This window comes from Hyla sarda, chromosome 12 (genome assembly GCF_029499605.1).
Source record: "Hyla sarda isolate aHylSar1 chromosome 12, aHylSar1.hap1, whole genome shotgun sequence".
In the NCBI taxonomy this organism is placed as follows: Eukaryota; Metazoa; Chordata; class Amphibia; order Anura; family Hylidae; genus Hyla; species Hyla sarda.
This window is the reverse complement of record NC_079200.1, coordinates 7,654,864-7,673,205: the sequence shown is the minus strand read 5'-3', so window position 1 is coordinate 7,673,205 and position 18,342 is coordinate 7,654,864. Positions and strand designations below refer to the sequence as shown.

General features: G+C 45.8%; 1 protein-coding gene across 1 annotated transcript; it reads right to left on the bottom strand.

The window, feature by feature from the left end:
* Window positions 1-1,491: 1,491 nt before the first annotated feature.
* Window positions 1,492-17,119, bottom strand: CNP (2',3'-cyclic nucleotide 3' phosphodiesterase). Its single transcript, XM_056548137.1, has 4 exons — window positions 17,003-17,119; window positions 11,332-12,004; window positions 9,598-9,728; window positions 1,492-7,021 (listed from the first exon to the last, which is right to left on the bottom strand). Exons 1-4 carry the CDS (start codon window positions 17,102-17,104, stop codon window positions 6,560-6,562), a joined length of 1,368 nt encoding a protein of 455 aa, XP_056404112.1. The 5' UTR covers window positions 17,105-17,119; the 3' UTR covers window positions 1,492-6,559.
* Between the last annotated feature and the right edge of the window lie 1,223 nt (window positions 17,120-18,342).

The window sequence follows — 18,342 nt, the reverse complement described above, 5'->3', positions numbered from 1 at the left end:
GTCCGGGAATGCTGGGAATTGTAATTTTGAGACAGCTGGAGGAACCCTGCTTGGGAAACACTGCACTAGAGGTAGTCCCCATCCCATTCACTGTTTGCCATACACACAGAACATCTTCACACTTTTTTTTTTTATATAATTTTTTTTATTGAACAATTTGGTAATATTTAGCTGACATATTTAATTATTTTACATTTTTTTGTTTCTGTAAAATACATTAGTATTAACAGTTATTTAACAGTCTTAAGCCAAGAACTAAACAATAAGCTTAAACGATACCAATCATTTTATTTTTTATATTTTAAATAAAACTTTTTAAACATCATAGGTTTCGACTGTCAGGGGTCCGGGTGCTGAAACAAAGGCACAGAAGCGGCATTCAAAAGGCGGTGTGCAGATTCATAGAAAATCTATGGGACACTGCAAACTCCCCCTCCGAATAAAATTGATTGGAAAGGAAAGGGCACGGTGCTCCGCACTTCTATGCTTTTGTCGGCACCCAGACCCCAACTGATCAGAACTTGTCGAAAGTTTTAAAAAAGAATAAATAATAAAAAAAAGCATATTAAGATAAAAGTGTAAGCAACTGAGACAAGTTTATTAGTCATAGAAAATTACAACAATGTCTTATTTGTGGGTAAGAAAACTAGGTTTATTTAAGGTATAGCTGCATTTAAACATACATTTTGGAGGGAGGCTTCCTTATCATAACTGTCGAACACACAAGCCAACACTTCTAACGCCCTCTCGCTACAAATAAAGGCCTCATGTACAGGCGGAGGCTGTGAGGACATACGAAGCCTCCGCCCAACAAATCTGTAGACCACTGCTTCCCAACCAGTGCGCCTCCAAATTTTGCAAAACTACAACTTCCAGCATGCACGCACAGTCAAAAGGCCTGTCTGCCTCCTCCAGAGGATCCACACTGTCCCTGAAAGGTAAATCAATGCTGGGAGTTGTAGTTTTGCAATAGCTGGACGACTCCTGGTTGGGAAACGTTGCACTAGATTATGGTTGAGTTTTACCAAGCCCAATCTAATGTATATTGGCACCAATACCACTGGGGAGCAATGCTTGTCTCACGACTCAATTGGCATCAGCTGTAGTCCTGAAACCTTACAGTCTTATTCAGTCCACACCAGTAAAGTGGCTGCCTAACGGGATAGAAATATATAATATATATATATATATATATATATATATATATATATATATATATACATACATACACACACACACACACACACACACCTCACACCTGTAATCACTGTCTATGTAGAGGACAGGAGCTTCTTCAGGGTCCTGTACAGAACACAGTGTCCTAAAAAAGTAACATGGAGCCGCCCTCACCTGGTGTCCAAAGAAGTAGCCGATCCTGGTACAGGTAAAGAGTACAGAACATGTAATACCTCCCTGTACTGTAGGGGGCGCTACCAGACACCAGTCAGTGCATACACTTCAATAATACAGGGGTTTTACCAGTGAAATGTCCATTCTGATTGGTCAGATCTATCGGCCATGGAATATATTGATTGGAAGGGAAGGCTATACAGTGGGGCAAAAAAGTATTTAGTCGGCCACCAATATAAAAAGACGAGGCCTGTATACCTCAACTATGAGAGACAGAATGAGAAAAAAAATCCATAAAATTAGATTTTTTAAGAATTTATTTGCAAATTATGGTGTAAAATAAGTATTTGGTCACCTACAAACAAGTAAGATTTCTGCCTCTCACAGACCTGTAACTTCTTCTTTAAGAGTCTCCTCTGTCCTCCACTTGTTACCTGTATTAATGGCTCCTGTTTGAACTTGTTATTAGTATAAAAGACACCTGTCCACAACCTCAAACAGTCACACTCCAAACTCCACTATGGCCAAGACCAAAGAGCTGTCAAAGGACACCAGAAACAAAATTGTAGACCTGCACCAGGCTGGGAAGACTGAATCTGCAATAGGCAAGAAGCTTGGTGTGAAGAAATCAACTGTGGGAGCAATTATTAGAAAGACCACTGATAATCTCTCTCGATCTGGGGCTCCACACAAGATCTCGCCCCATGGTGTCAAAATGATTACAGGAAAAGTGAGCAAAAATCCCAGAACCCCATGGGGGGACCTAGTGAATGACCTGCAGAGAGCTGGGAACAAAGTAACAGAGGCTTCCATCAGTAACACACTACGCCTCCAGGGACTCAAATCATGCACCAAATGTGTCCCCCTGCTTTAGCCAGTACATGTCAGGGCCCGTCTGAAGTTTGCTAGAGAGCATTTGGATGATCCAGAAGAGTATTGGGAGAATGTCCTATGGTCAGATGAAACCAAAAGTAGAACTTTTTGGTAAAAACTCAACTCGTCGTGTTTGGAGGAGAAAGAATGCTGAGTTGCATCCAAAGAGCACCATACCTACTGTGAAGCATGGGGGTGGAAATATCATGCTTTGGGCTGTTTTTCTGCTATGGGACCAGGACGACTGATCTGTGTAAAGGAAAGAATGAATGGGGCCATGTTTCTTGAGATCTAAAAGGTCGTGAGAGTAAAAACCTCCATCCATCAACAAGGGCATTGAAGATGAAAAGTGGCTGGGTCCTTCAGCATGACAATGATCACAAACACACCGCCCGGGCAATGAAGGAGTGGCTTCGCAAGCAGCAATTCAAAGTCCTGGAGTGGCCTAGCCAGTCTCCAGATTTCCACCCCATAGAAAACCTTTGGAGGGAGTTGAAAGTCCATTTTGTCCAGCGACAGCCCCAAAACATCACTGCTCTAGAGGAGATCTGCGTGGAGGAATGGGCCAAAATACCAGCAACAGTGTGTGAGAACCTTGTGAAGACAGAAAACATGTGACCTCTGTCATTGCCAACAAAGGGGATATAACAAAAGAGATGAACTTTTCTTATTGACCAAATACTTATTTTTCACCATAATTTGCAAAAAAATGTAATGTGACAATGTGATTTTATGGATTTTTCTCATTCTGTCTCATAGTTGAGGTTATAACCTATGATGATAATTACAGCCTCTCATCTTTATAAGGGGAGAACTTGTACAATTGGTGGCTGACTAAATACTTTTTTGCCCCACTGTAGGTGTTCATTTTGTATTGCTGTGAATGAACTCTCGTAATAAGTCAGGAGTCGAATGCACCAACACAGAAGAATGTTAAAGGAGTACTCCGGGATATAAAAAGGTATCCCCCTATCCTAAGGATCTCCTGCACGGCGCCCCGGCTCTCCTCCTCCTGAATGGGGCGCACAAAATGGTGTCCAAAATAAAAAATAGGAATATACTGTATGGAAAGGATGAATGAAGGAATACATTTGCCGTGGTTCTAAGGCCCAGAAATAAGGAGATGGCGGCTGTGAAGATCCAAACGCTACATAAAAGCGAATGAAAACTCGTGAGGAGTCAGTAGTAGAAAAACACAACACAAAAGTGCAGTAAGCAAAATACAAAATGGCCGACGGACACGAGGAGCGTTCTGGACCTCACGGAATCGGTCGGCGAACCTTTCATACTCAATAAGGGAGATTTATCAAAACCTGTGCAGAGGAAAAGCGGAGCAGTCGCCCATAGCAACCAGATTGTTACTTTCATTTTTGAAAGCAGCGATCTGATTGGTTGCTATGGGCAACTGGTCACCTTTTCCTCAGCACAGGCCTTGATGAATCTCCCCCTATATGTCCAACACCGCGCGAGACGTTCTGCATAGGATTGACCTGACATCGACCTCACACGGAGAGGGATTTTAAAGGGGTACTCCAAAGGATAGGGGATAAGATGTCTGATCGCAGCGGACCCCCGCGATCTCTGTGCAGCACTAATGGTTCATTTGGACTGCTGGGTGCAGGCGGCTGGGGTTGTGACGTCACAGCCATGCCCCTCGTGACGTCACACCACGCCCCCTCAATGCAAGGCTATGGGAGGGGGCGTGACGTACGTCACGCCCCCTTCCATAGACTTGCATTGAGGGGGTGTGGCGTCCCGACACCCGCCGCCTGCACCAAGCGTTCGGACCAAAATGTTCTGAACGCTGGGAGCGGAGTACCCCTTTAATGGATTAACAGGATTCGTGAAGTCTTATAAGTGCTTTACTCCGAGGTCCGGAAGTGGAAGGTTGCGACAATTCCTGCAGGAAATAAGTTAATTCTGAAGTAAAAAGTGTGAGGCCTACGTGACGTGGGCGACGACTACAATGGGAACATGGCGGACGCGGCCTAAGATCGCTGTGCTGCGCCCCCTCCATCTTGTTGTTGTGTTGCGACAATCAGAAACGCACGCTGGATGGATTGATCAATCGATTTCTGGTAACTGTTGGGTAACAACACGACCTCATTGACCTCAGACTGAGCGACACTGCAATCTTTGGCCGTGCGTCCCGCGTCGTGGCCAGAGCCATCGTGTAGTCCTAGTCTTAGGGCCAAAAGACATTATGAAATATTCCACCTGAGAAATTCCGGTGCAGCAGCTTCCCATTGCTTTCAATAGGATTCTGCTGCATTGTGCGTGCTGCGGAATTTCGAATTCCTGTATTGCCGGCAATAGGGACAGGGCACGTCCGCACGGTTATGGCACCAACGCATTACGGGGATGCCTGATTCACATGGAATGTCCGGCAGGAAATTTCTCTAGGAAGATATTCTGTAGTGTGCACATACCCTTAGGATACGTTCAGACGAGTGGATTTTCTGTGCGGATTTCGCTGCGGATCCACCGCTAAAGGACCTGCTGCCTTTACATGTGCCTGCTCGGAGCGGCAATACGCCGCTACGAGCAGACACACTGCGATGTGCGAGTCGCCGCGCGCATGCGCAGTATACTCGCACATCGTAGCGGCTCTCGGCCTAGCTCATAGAGCAGGGGGAGCGGCCGCGATGTGTGCAAGTACACCGCGAATGCGCGGCGACTCGCACATCGCTTCAGTGTGTCTGCACGTAGCGGTGTATTGCCGCTCCGAGCAGGCACATGTAAAGGCAGAATACAGCGGTCCTTCAGCGGCAGATCCACAGCGTAAAATCCACTGTAAATCCGCTCGTCTGAACGTACCCTTAGGCTATGCTCACAGGGCAATGTCCGCACGGAAAATCTCTGTGCGGACATTGCCCCTGAATGCGGAGCGCTGGCAGAACATGCTGGCGCTAGGACCGCTCGGGAAGCGCAGTCTCATAGACGGCAATGCATTCCGTGCAGAGAAAGAATAGACATACATTCTGCATGGAAATTCTGCTACGTGAACAGTGCAGCAGAATCCCATTGAATTCTATAGGGCTCTGCTGCTGCAGAACCTCTGTTCAGAATTCCACACGCAAATTCAGTCGTGTGAACATAGCCTTAGCCTCTCTGCCAAACCTGAGTAAGGGCCCGTTCACAATGAGAATTACCGCCCCTCTTTGCAGCAGCCTCCTATTGTTGCCTTTAGGGTTAGGTTCACACTACGGAAGTCCAGTTGGGAAATTTTGCTGCATGAAGGAAACGTTGGCGCGAATATGTGTTTTGGTTAACCAATTCACACCGCGGAATTTCTGCCATAGAAATTCTGGTGGCGGTGTAGGTCTGTGCGGTCCTAGCGCCGATGGATTACATAGTGTGAACCTGCCCTTACGAAGGATCCAGAATACATCCAGATCGAAATATGGAGGCTCCACACTACAAACAGTGGTTTCACATGTTGCAAAACTACAACTCCTAGCATGCCCGGACAGCCAGAGACCTGTCTGCCTCTTCCAGAGGATCCACACTGTCCCTGGAAGGTAAATCAAGGCTTCCTCCTCATCTCTCTAGTCTTTGACTGTCCTAACATGTTCATTCTTTCGTCATTATTCTACATGGACTGCATTGCTGTCAATGGTAGCGGTACAGGTCTGCACGGTCCTCGCGCCGATGGATTTGGGAGATTCCCTAGTGTGAACCTACGCTTACAAGACACCAGGATTGATCTTTGGTACTTAAGACAAAAAAAATTAAAATTAAAAACAACCATAGGAAAACATGCTGGAACCAACAGCAAATTCAAAAAAATATTCAACTAGGCCAGCGTTTCCCAACCGGTGTGCCTCCAGCTGTTGCAAAACTACAACTCCCAGCATGCTCGGACAGCCAAAGGCTGTCCGAGCATGCTGGGAGTTGTAGTTTTGCGACATCTGGAGATCCATAGTTTGGAGACCACTATCAGTGTAATTTGAATATAGTTTCTGCTGAGAGGGAAGCCTTGATTTACCTTTCAGGGACAGTGTGGATCCTCTGAAAGAGGCAAACAGGCCTTTGGCTGTCTAGGAATGCAGTGTTTGGCAACAGCTATGGCGCACAGGTTGGGAAACACTGACCTAGGTACTACTACCACCGTCATCTAATTAACACAATGCTACAGGGGCACGTTTTATGCAACAGATACGTGATACTACCGAAGCGATGTGTAAGCGTTATAGCGAGCACAGTATGAGAAAGCAAATGGCGCCATTGTTCCTCTCTCACAGGAGGTTATAAAAATTAAAAAAATAAAATAAAAAATAAAAAGAAGTAAAAATTTCGGAACTTGGTCGGGAACAACCTCTATCTTTGCCCCCACTCACATAATTTGACATTGACTTAGAAGACCCTTTTTGCTTCCCCGTAAGGGGACACTGACGCCGGGCTTCCCGTAATAACCCGAAAAAATGGACTTGACTTCGATCTTACTGGACAGGTTGACCATCCACATACCGTTATCATAGTAAGAGACTTTCCCCGCGACCGGCCCGGTCAACTCCCCCAAAGTCTCCGCTTCTTTCCCCAACTGCTGCAATTTCACAAACTCCAGGAGGTCAATGCCAGTCTGAACATCCTGGACTTCGGCCGCGGTGCCCAGAGTGACATGGGCGCGGCTGCCCCTGGGAAAGGTATCCTTGGGCATCACTTCTTTCTCGGCATCTGGAGGCCACACCAGCAGCTGGTCGGCCGTGAGTTCTACTTGTGCCCCGGCTGTTCTGGGAGTGACGAACAAAGCGGAGATGTGGAGGGTGTAACCCTTGGAGTACGCCTTCTTCACCGCCTGAAAGAGAACGGGAAAAAAAAGGGACTCAGTAGAGCGCCACGTCTGACATGTTCACTCCAAATGAACCCACTGGTAACTCCTAACTCACTGTCTCTGAAAGGTAAATCAAGGCTTTCTTTCATATCAGCAGCCACTGTATCCCACAGTACACCGACAGTGGTCTCCAAACTATGGCCCTTTAGATGTTGCAAAACTACAACTTCCGGCACTCTAGGACAGCCATAGTTACAGAGTTCGTAAGGTATCCCCTCCCCCGCCCCATGAGGCTGAGGCCAAGTGGCCCATGACAGAGGAAAAATTCCTAAGAAATGCTAAAATTTGTAGGTACAGTGGCTGCCGAGATGAAAGGAAAGCCTTGATTTACCTTTCAGGGACATTGTCTGTTGGAGGAGGGTCGGGAGGCCACTATACACTTAAAAGGGGAACTCCGGGGGAAAAAAAAAAACTATTCTAAAAATCAACTGGTGCCAGAAAGTTAAAAACAGATTTGTAAATTACTTCCATTTAGAAATCTTTTTTCCTTCCAGTACTTAACAGCTGCCGAATGCTCCACAGGAAGTTGTGTAGTTCTTTCTAGTCTGACCACAGTGCTCTCTGCTGACACCTCTGTCCATATCAGGAACTGTCCAGAGTAGGGAGGTTTGCTATTGGGATTTGCTTCTACTCTGGACAGTTCCTGACACGGACAGAGGTGTCAGCAGAGAGCACTGTGGTCAGACTAGAAAGAACTACACAACTTCCTGTGGAGCATACAGCAGCTGATAAGTACTGGAAGTAGATTTAAAAAAAAAAATATAAACATTTTTCCACCGGAGTACCCCTTTAAGACAGTTGGTGGGTTTAGCTGACTTTTGACTAAAGTGAGGTGTTGGGGTCTGAACAACATTAAAGGGGGACTCCAGTTTTTAAAAACATATCCCCTATCTACAGGTTAAAGAGGATAAGTGTCTGACTGCATGTGGTGGTGGGGGGGGGGGGGGGGGGGGGGGGGGTCCCAGCGATCTCCAGAACGGGTCTCTGAAAGCTCCTGTTGAGACAAATTGGTCTCGGTGGTGACGGCCCACAGCCCAAGGAACACGATCAGGAGATGTACCGGAAGTCCCATGTAAGTCTATGGACTACTGGTACATCATCTGATTAGGTTACTCTCTGGCTACGGAGGTTGCCCGGGAGTTTTAAACATTCTGCCGCCGGACCAACATCAATGATTTAACTGTCCAGCAGGCAGGTGCAGAGAATAGTTCATGCGGAGCCAGAGGGAGAGTAGACATCGATGTGGGGACAGATAGAGGGCAGTGCTGCTACAGTGAGAAGTACAGGGTGGACGAGCAGCTTATCACTGCTGGGGCTTCAGGAGACTGGGAAAGCTGGGCGGCAAGCAGTATGTGTGCAACCCAGCTTTCCCAGTCTCTTGAAGAGCTTCAATATAGCTGCTTTACCAGAGAGATATTTTTTCTGGGTGACTGGAAAAGCAGGGTGGCAGACAGTACACAGTGCAGGGCTCACAGTCTCCCCCCCCCCCCCCCCCTCCCCAGCTTATCTGTCCGGTTAGCAGCCATATTGGAGGCATCGATAAGTAGCAGTTTTCACTTATCTACTGTATTTCCTGAAAAAAGTGCATAAGAGTGGGGAGAAGCTTTAAATATAACTTAATATGTACCTATAAAATTATATATCAACACAATAAAAATGGTGCAAATTACAGTGCTGTAATAAATACTCTACAGATAACTATAAAGCAAAACATTTAGCTTCCCGACGAGTTTCTGTCAGGATAAATCGGCGTCCTCAGGGGTAACCTAGATCAGTGTTTCCCAACCAGGGTGCCTCCAGATGTTGCAAAACTACAACTCCCAGCATGCCTGGATAGCCTTTGGCAATCATTGTTGCAGAAGTGTACGGTCCCTGCCATTGCAGGTTTGCGCTCCGTCACATTCACCAGCCGGACTACAAGACCGTGCACTCCTGCGACAATGATCGGTTGTACCTGGAATCTTGCGGTCTCAGTTTAAATATACAGCTTGGGGGATATTGCATCCAAAAACTTGGCTTCATAAGTTTCTATCCCCACTTACTGCACAATACTCCTTGAACCATTTGAGGATTGATATGCTCTTTTTATGCCATAATATCTAGTTTACCCCTGAGGACGCTGATTTATACCGGTAGAAACGCGTCGGGGACCTACAAGTTTTCCTTTATAGTTATAGGTATATTGGGAACTGACGTATCTTAGCTCCCGAACAACAAGGGAGCAGTGAAAATTCTATACATTGTCTACTTAGATATCCGACACAACCAGGGATTGCGGCTTGGCACTATGACACTATGACACCATTTTATTTTTGTGTTGATATATAATTTTATAGGTACATATTAAAAATTATATTTTAAGCTTCTCCCCACTCTGTTGCCCTTTGGTGAATAGATTGTTGATTTGCTATTTTATGCTGGGAGTATATATCCATATTGGTCATTTGTTACACAATCTATTTTCATAGCAGTTATTTTGCAATTTATGTAAAAAAAAGTCAAGATAATGATAAGTTACCCATCACCCCGCACTCACTCACCTCTTGTTGGGCGTATTCTTCTGACCCCAAAACCTTCCCGTAGTCGCAGAATTTGGCGGTGCAATGAAGAATGTTGGGCGATTTGGCAAAATGCTTCAGAAGATCCACTTTTTGTTTCTCTTCGTAACCAACTGAAAAAAAAATAAAAAAATAAAAATAAAATAAAAAGTATAAAAATAAATTTAAAAAAAATAATAAAGAAAAAATGTACACAGGAGAAAGAACTTCTGAGGGGGCTTCTACCTTAACCGGTGGTCTCCAAACGGTGGACCTCCAGATGCCGCAAAACAACAACTCGTTGGCTGTCAACGACAGCCAACGAGTTGTGGTTTTGCGGCATCTGGAGGTCCACCGTTTGGAGAGGACTGGCCTAAACCCATAGCACCGGTCTCCAACTTGTTTAGTTATAGAGGAACGAGGAGATTACCGCAACGGGTGCGGCAATGGCCAAGTGTAGACTCTCAAAGGACTTTTGTTGGGGGTTAAACAGGTCAAGATAGTAACTGTGACGGCACTCGAAAGCTTCCATGACCTCCTACAAGCATGGCCACCTCTCTCCGGTGCCTCATGACCAACTGGAAAGTGAAGTTCATGGGGGGGGGGGGGGGGGTTAGGCGTAAACAACAACTACCTGGAGTAAGAGAGTAAGAATAAGGCCGGCACTTCTATGGATCAGTTCTCTCCCAACCATCATTACTCTCTTTTTGGACTCAAGTTGGGTCACCAGTCTATCCCATCATGGGCTGAAGGGGAGGAGGGGAGGGGGGGGTGTTGGGCAAAAACAACAACAACTACCCAAAGTAAGAGTAAGGCTGGCACCTCCATTCTCCCCCATTACTACTCAAGAACATCCAACCTCACTTTTTGGACTTTCAAGCTGGGTCACCAGTCTATCACATCGTGGTGGTGGGAGAGGAGGGGGTGCGGGGTAAAGCTGGACAAAGACAACAGCTCCCCCGGAGCTCAGAGTAAGGCCGTAACTTCTATGCATCCGTTCACTAGATGTATTACTCAAGGAGAACGTCCAACCTCATTTTTGGACTCTCAAATCTCAAGTTGGGTCACCAATCTATCCCATCATGGTGGTGATGGGTGGGGGTTGAGCAAAAACAACAACTATCCGGAACTCAGAGTAAGGCCGACACTTCGATGGATCCATTCTCTCCTTTTATTAATCAGAGAGAACGTCCAACCTCACTTTTTGGACTCAAGTTGGGTCACCAGTCTATCCCATTGTTGGGTGGGGGGTGGTTGTTGGGCGAAAACTACAACTACCCAGAGCTCAGAACTTCTACTAGTCCATTGTCTCCATATATTACTCAAGGAGAACGTCCAACCTCATTTTTGGACTCTCAAGTCTCAAATTGGGCCAAGTCTATCGCATCGTGGTGGTGGTCGGGTGGTCGGGCAAAAACAACAACTACCCGGAGCTCAAAGGCCAACACCTCTATGGATCCATTCTCTCCCATTATTACTCGGGGAGGAGAACGTTCAACCTCACTTTTTGGACTCTAAAGTTGGGTAACCAGTCTGTCCCATCGTAAAGCGTTAGATTAGGGTTACATGGTGTCTCGTACCCACACAACATAAGATCACGATGGCTACTGAAAGCCAACAGGGTGTCTCTTCTTCCTGTAGGCGTCACCATGTAGCCTTGATCTTACACAGTTGACCAGAAGGAAAAAAATAAAAAATAAATAAAATTTAAAAAAAAGTACAACCATAAGCACTTACATGCTTGCACCCGCTTCTTGAAGGCCTTGAGGTTCCCCAGCTGCTCCAGGAATTCATGGCTGGTCTTTCTCAGGAAATCCTCGTCCCGCCTTGCCAGGAACCAACCAAAGTAGAGAGGAATGAAGTCCTTCTCCAGCGTGGGCCTCAGGTTCTTCAGCTCTTCCAACGACAGCTTCCATTGGTTCCGCTCTTTCAACTGGGCGCAGTCCAACCTCCACGGCGTCTTGGGTTCCAGAATGACCACCGCAAAGTGATAGGTGTTGGCCATGTCGAAGAGCTTATCGAGCCGCTCCCGGTCATGGTGCGTGTCGTCCAGGATCACCAAACTGGCTTCACGTTTCTCGAAGCAAGTGGTCAACTCGGCGTCCAGCTTGGAGTAATCGGCTCCACCAGAGCTCCTGGTGGGCTTGATCTCGTACTGGTCGGCGGAGATCAGTCGAGAGTTGTCCTTGTATTTTTGTTCGATCTCTTTGGCCAGGGTGGTCTTGCCGCTCCCGGGGAGGCCCCTCAGGAGCACAAATATTTTGGAATCTCTAACCGTAGCCACCGTGTGGTCGTCCACCAAGAGTGGGGGCTTCTGGCCTTCTAGATGATCTTTTGAGGCTGGTGAGGACATTCTGCGGTGGAGAACCTTGGCTGTTCTTGGCTTAAACCTCTTCAAAATGGATCCAACCTAAAAAGAAAAAGATCGAAATAGGTCAAAATTCCTTCGTAACGTTTCGCCTCGCACCGCTACATGAATATTAGCTTTACTATTGGAGGCCGAGGAATGTTATCAGCTCTGCCCAGTCAAGTGCCCATTGTTCCTCCCGATGACCCAACCAACGGCGTTCCCTATAAACAAAACAGAAGTGGAGTTTGTAGCCCAGGACACAATGGTCAATACCATTCACTGCTACCCACTGACATCTCCACTCAGACCAACAGGCTGCCCATTGTCAGCGGAATTAACTCCTTGTCTACCCATCGAGATGATAGAGAAGAGTCCGAGTCTATCGGGAGATCCCCTTTGGTTGATGGGAGTTGTAATACACAGATTTAAAGGACTTTTCCAGTCTACCAGGCATTGCATATAATATAGACATTGTAATACAGTCCTATATTGTCTCCTCTTAATACATAGGCATAAGGACCCATCCTCCTCTTAAAAGATGTTAAATCCTTATACTGTACACCAGTGTTTCCCAACCAGGGTGCCTCCAGCTGTTGCAAAACTACAACTGCCAGCATGCCCAGACAGCCAACTGGTTGGGAAACACTACTGTATACAGTTATTGGCACATATACTGTTTCTTCTTAATACATAGGCATTAGGTCCCATCCTCTCCTACTAATAGAGGTCAAATCCTTATACTGTATACAGTTATTATATATAGGCATTAGGTCCCATCCTCTCCTAATAGAGAGGTAAAATCCTTATACTGTAGACAGTTATTGGCACATATACTGCTTCTTAATACATAGGCATTAGGTCCCATCCTCTCCTTCTAATAGCGGTCATATCCTTATACTGTATACAGTTATTGGCACATATACTGTTTCTTCTTAATACATAGGCATTAGGACCCATCCTCTCCTAATAGCGGTCATATCCTTATACTGTATACAGTTATATATAGGCATTAGGTCCCATCCTCTCCTAATAGCGGTCATATCCTTATACTGTATACAGTTATATATAGGCATTAGGTCCCATCCTCTCCTATTAGAGGTCAAATCCTTATACTGTATACAGTTATTGGCACATATACTGTCTCTTCTTAATACATAGGCATTAGGTCCCATCCTCTCCTTCCAATAGCGGTCATATCCTTATACTGTATCCAGTTATATATAGGCATTAGGTCCCATCCTCTCCTAATAGCGGTCATATCCTTATACTGTAGACAGTTATTGGCACATATACTGTTTCTTCTTAATACATAGGCATTAGGACCCATCCTCTCCTTCTAATAGCGGTCATATCCTTGTACTGTATACAGTTATTGACACACCTATTGTCTCTTCTTAATACATAGGCATTAGGTCCCATCCTCTCCTTCTAATAGCGTTCATATCCTTATACTGTAGACAGTTATCGGCACATATACTGTTTCTTCTTAATACATAGGCATTAGGACTCATCCTCTCCTAATAGAGAGGTCATATCCTTATACTGTAGACAGTTATTGGCACATATACTGCTTCTTAATACATAGGCATTAGGTCCCATCCTCTCCTAATAGCGTTCATATCCTTATACTGTAGACAGTTATTGGCACATATACTGTCTCTTCTTAATACATAGGCATTAGGTCCCATCCTCTCCTAATAGAGAGGTCATATCCTTATACTGTAGACAGTTATTGGCACATATACTGCTTCTTAATACATAGGCATTAGGTCCCATCCTCTCCTAATAGCGTTCATATCCTTATACTGTAGACAGTTATTGGCACATATACTGTCTCTTCTTAATACATAGGCATTAGGTCCCATCCTCTCCTAATAGAGGTCATATCCTTATACTGTAGACAGTTATTGGCACATATACTGCTTCTTAATACATAGGCATTAGGTCCCATCCTCTCCTAATAGAGGTCATATCCTTATACTGTAGACAGTTATTGGCACATATACTGCTTCTTAATACATAGGCATTAGGACCCATCCTCTCCTCTTAATAAAAGGTCAAATCCTCATTTACAGTCATCAACATATCTACTGTTTTCTCTTAATACATAGGCATTAGGACAAATCCTCTTTAAAAAGATGTAAAATCCTAATATACAGTCATGGGCATATCTACTGTATACATAGGCATTAGGACTCCTCCTCTCAAAAGCTCATATAGGAGTAATCAGCAGATATGCCAGTCTTGCCCTGCAGTAGGTATATTACGAGGTTTCCCATCTTCTCCTAATACGCAGACATCATGGTATAAGCAAGTCCTCTCCATCTACACAGAAATGTGGCTTTCTACTACACATCATCTGCACATGTGCCAGACCTCTAACTACAAGTGCCAGCTTTTTCCTAATACATATGGTCTTCGCCTAATACACAGACACCAGGGCATGTATCCGTCTACTCCTAATACACAGACACCAGTCTACCCCTAATACACAGACACGGGGACATGTACCAGCCTACCCCTAATACACAGACACCAGTCTACCCCTAATACACAGACACGGGGACATGTACCAGCCTACCCCTAATACACAGACACGGGGACATGTACCAGCCTACTCCTAATACACAGACACCAGGACATGTACCAGCCTACTCCTAATACACAGACACCAGGACATGTACCAGTCTCCTCCTAATACACAGACACCGGGACATGTACAAGCCTACTCCTAATACACAGACACCGGGACATGTACCAGCCTACCCCTAATACACAGACACCAGGACATGTACAAGCCTACTCCTAATACACAGACACCAGTCTCCTCCTAATACACAGACAGGGGGACATGTACCAGCCTACCCCTAATACACAGACACTGGGACATGTACCAGCCTACCCCTAATACACAGACACTGGGACATGTACCAGCCTACCCCTAATACACAGACACCGGGACATGTACATGCCTACTCCTAATACACAGACACCAGTCTCCTCCTAATACACAGACAGGGGGACATGTACCAGCCTACCCCTAATACACAGACACTGGGACATGTACCAGCCTACCCCTAATACACAGACACCGGGACATGTACATGCCTACTCCTAATACACAGACACCAGTCTCCTCCTAATACACAGACAGGGGGTCATGTACCAGTCTCCTCCTAATACACAGACAGGGGGACATGTACCAGTCTCCTCCTAATACACAGACAGGGGGACATGTACCAGTCTCCTCCTAATACACAGACAGGGGGACATGTACCAGTCTCCTCCTAATACACAGACAGGGGGTCATGTACCAGTCTCCTCCTAATACACAGACAGGGGGACATGTACCAGTCTCCTCCTAATACACAGACAGGGGGTCATGTACCAGTCTCCTCCTAATACACAGACAGGGGGACATGTACCAGTCTCCTCCTAATACACAGACAGGGGGACATGTACCAGTCTCCTCCTAATACACAGACAGGGGGACATGTACCAGTCTCCTCCTAATACACAGACAGGGGGTCATGTACCAGTCTCCTCCTAATACACAGACAGGGGGACATGTACCAGTCTCCTCCTAATACACAGACAGGGGGTCATGTACCAGTCTCCTCCTAATACACAGACAGGGGGACATGTACCAGTCTCCTCCTAATACACAGACAGGGGGACATGTACCAGTCTCCTCCTAATACACAGACAGGGGGACATGTACCAGTCTCCTCCTAATACACAGACAGGGGGACATGTACCAGTCTCCTCCTAATACACAGACAGGGGGACATGTACCAGTCTCCTCCTAATACACAGACAGGGGGACATGTACCAGTCTCCTCCTAATACACAGACAGGGGGACATGTACCAGTCTCCTCCTAATACACAGACAGGGGGACATGTACCAGTCTCCTCCTAATACACAGACAGGGGGACATGTACCAGTCTCCTCCTAATACACAGACAGGGGGACATGTACCAGTCTCCTCCTAATACACAGACAGGGGGACATGTACCAGTCTCCTCCTAATACACAGACAGGGGGACATGTACCAGTCTCCTCCTAATACACAGACAGGGGGACATGTACCAGTCTCCTCCTAATACACAGACAGGGGGACATGTACCAGTCTCCTCCTAATACACAGACAGGGGGACATGTACCAGTCTCCTCCTAATACACAGACACCGGGACATGTACCAGTCTCCTCCTAATACACAGACATCGGGACATGTACCAGTCTCCTCCTAATACACAGACACCGGGACATGTACCAGTCTCCTCCTAATACACAGACAGGGGGACATGTACCAGTCTCCTCCTAATACACAGACAGGGGGACATGTACCAGTCTCCTCCTAATACACAGACAGGGGGACATGTACCAGTCTCCTCCTAATACACAGACACCGGGACATGTACCAGTCTCCTCCTAATACACAGACATCGGGACATGTACCAGTCTCCTCCTAATACACAGACACCGGGACATGTACCAGTCTTCTAATACACAGACACCGGGACATGTACCAGTCTTCTAATACACAGACACCGGGACATGTACCAGTCTCCTCCTAATACACAGACACCGGGACATGTACCAGTCTACCCCTAATACACAGACACCAGTCTACCCCTAATACACAGACACCAGTCTACCCCTAATACACAGACACCAGTCTACCCCTAATACACAGACACCAGTCTACCCCTAATACACAGACACCAGTCTACCCCTAATACACAGACACCAGTCTACCCCTAATACACAGACACCAGTCTACCCCTAATACACAGACACCAGTCTACCCCTAATACACAGACACCAGTCTACCCCTAATACACAGACACCAGTCTACCCCTAATACACAGACACCAGTCTACTCCTAATACACAGACACCAGGACACGTACCAGTCTACCCCTAATACACAGACACTAGTCTACCCCTAATACACAGACACCAGGACGTGTACCCCACCCGCCTCTATCTCTCTCAGGAGCCGCCGTCTCCCCGCCCTAAGCAGCGCCCATTCCCCGGGCACACAGCGCCTCACCTCCCAGCAGGTGCCCCCTGTCAGCTTCCTCAGCGGGATGTGGAGTCCGAGTGGTCGGTACAGAGAGTGCGGCCCGGGGAAGAGCAACCAGGAGGCGGCCATACAGCAGCGGTGCCCTCCCTCCACTAGGGGCGCTCCTCCTCCTCCTCCTCCTCCTCCTCCTCCTCCTCCTCCTCCTCCTCCTCCTCCACAGCCCTAGACACCGGGTATTGTACTGGGCACAATGTCTCCTTATCATCCGACTACAGGGGGCGGGAACCACAAGTACCACAAGTACCACATAGTCTTATATACAGAGATATACTGTATCCACATTACACTGACACAACTACCACATAGTCTTATATACAGAGATATATACTATATCCACATTACACTGACCACTACCACATAGTCTTATATACAGAGATATACACTGTATCCACATTACACTGACAACTACCACATAGTCTTATATACAGAGATATACACTGTATCCACATTACACTGACAACTACCACATAGTCTTATATACAGAGATATACTGTATCCACATTACACTGACAACTACCACATAGTCTTATATACAGAGATATATACTGTATCCACATTACACTGACCACTACCACATAGTCTTATATACAGAGATATATACTGTATCCACATTACACTGACAACTACCACATAGTCTTATATACAGAGATATACACTGTATCTACATTACACTGACAACTACCACATAGTCTTATATACAGAGATATACTATATCCACATTACACTGACAACTACCACATAGTCTTATATACAGAGATATACTATATCCACATTACACCTGACCACTACCACATAGTCTTATATACAGAGATATACACTGTATCCACATTACACTGACCACTACCACATAGTCTTATATACAGAGATATATACTGTATCCACATTACACTGACAACTACCACATAGTCTTATATACAGAGATATACACTGTATCCACATTACACTGACAACTACCACATAGTCTTATATACAGAGATATATACTGTATCCACATTACACTGACAACTACCACATAGTCTTATATACAGAGATATATACTGTATCCACATTACACTGACAACTACCACATAGTCTTATATACAGAGATATACTGTATCCACATTACACTGACAACTACCACATAGTCTTATATACAGAGATATATACTGTATCCACATTACACTGACAACTACCACATAGTCTTATATACAGAGATATATACTGTATCCACATTACACTGACAACTACCACATAGTCTTATATACAGAGATATATACTATATCCACATTACACTGACCACTACCACATAGTCTTATATACAGAGATAT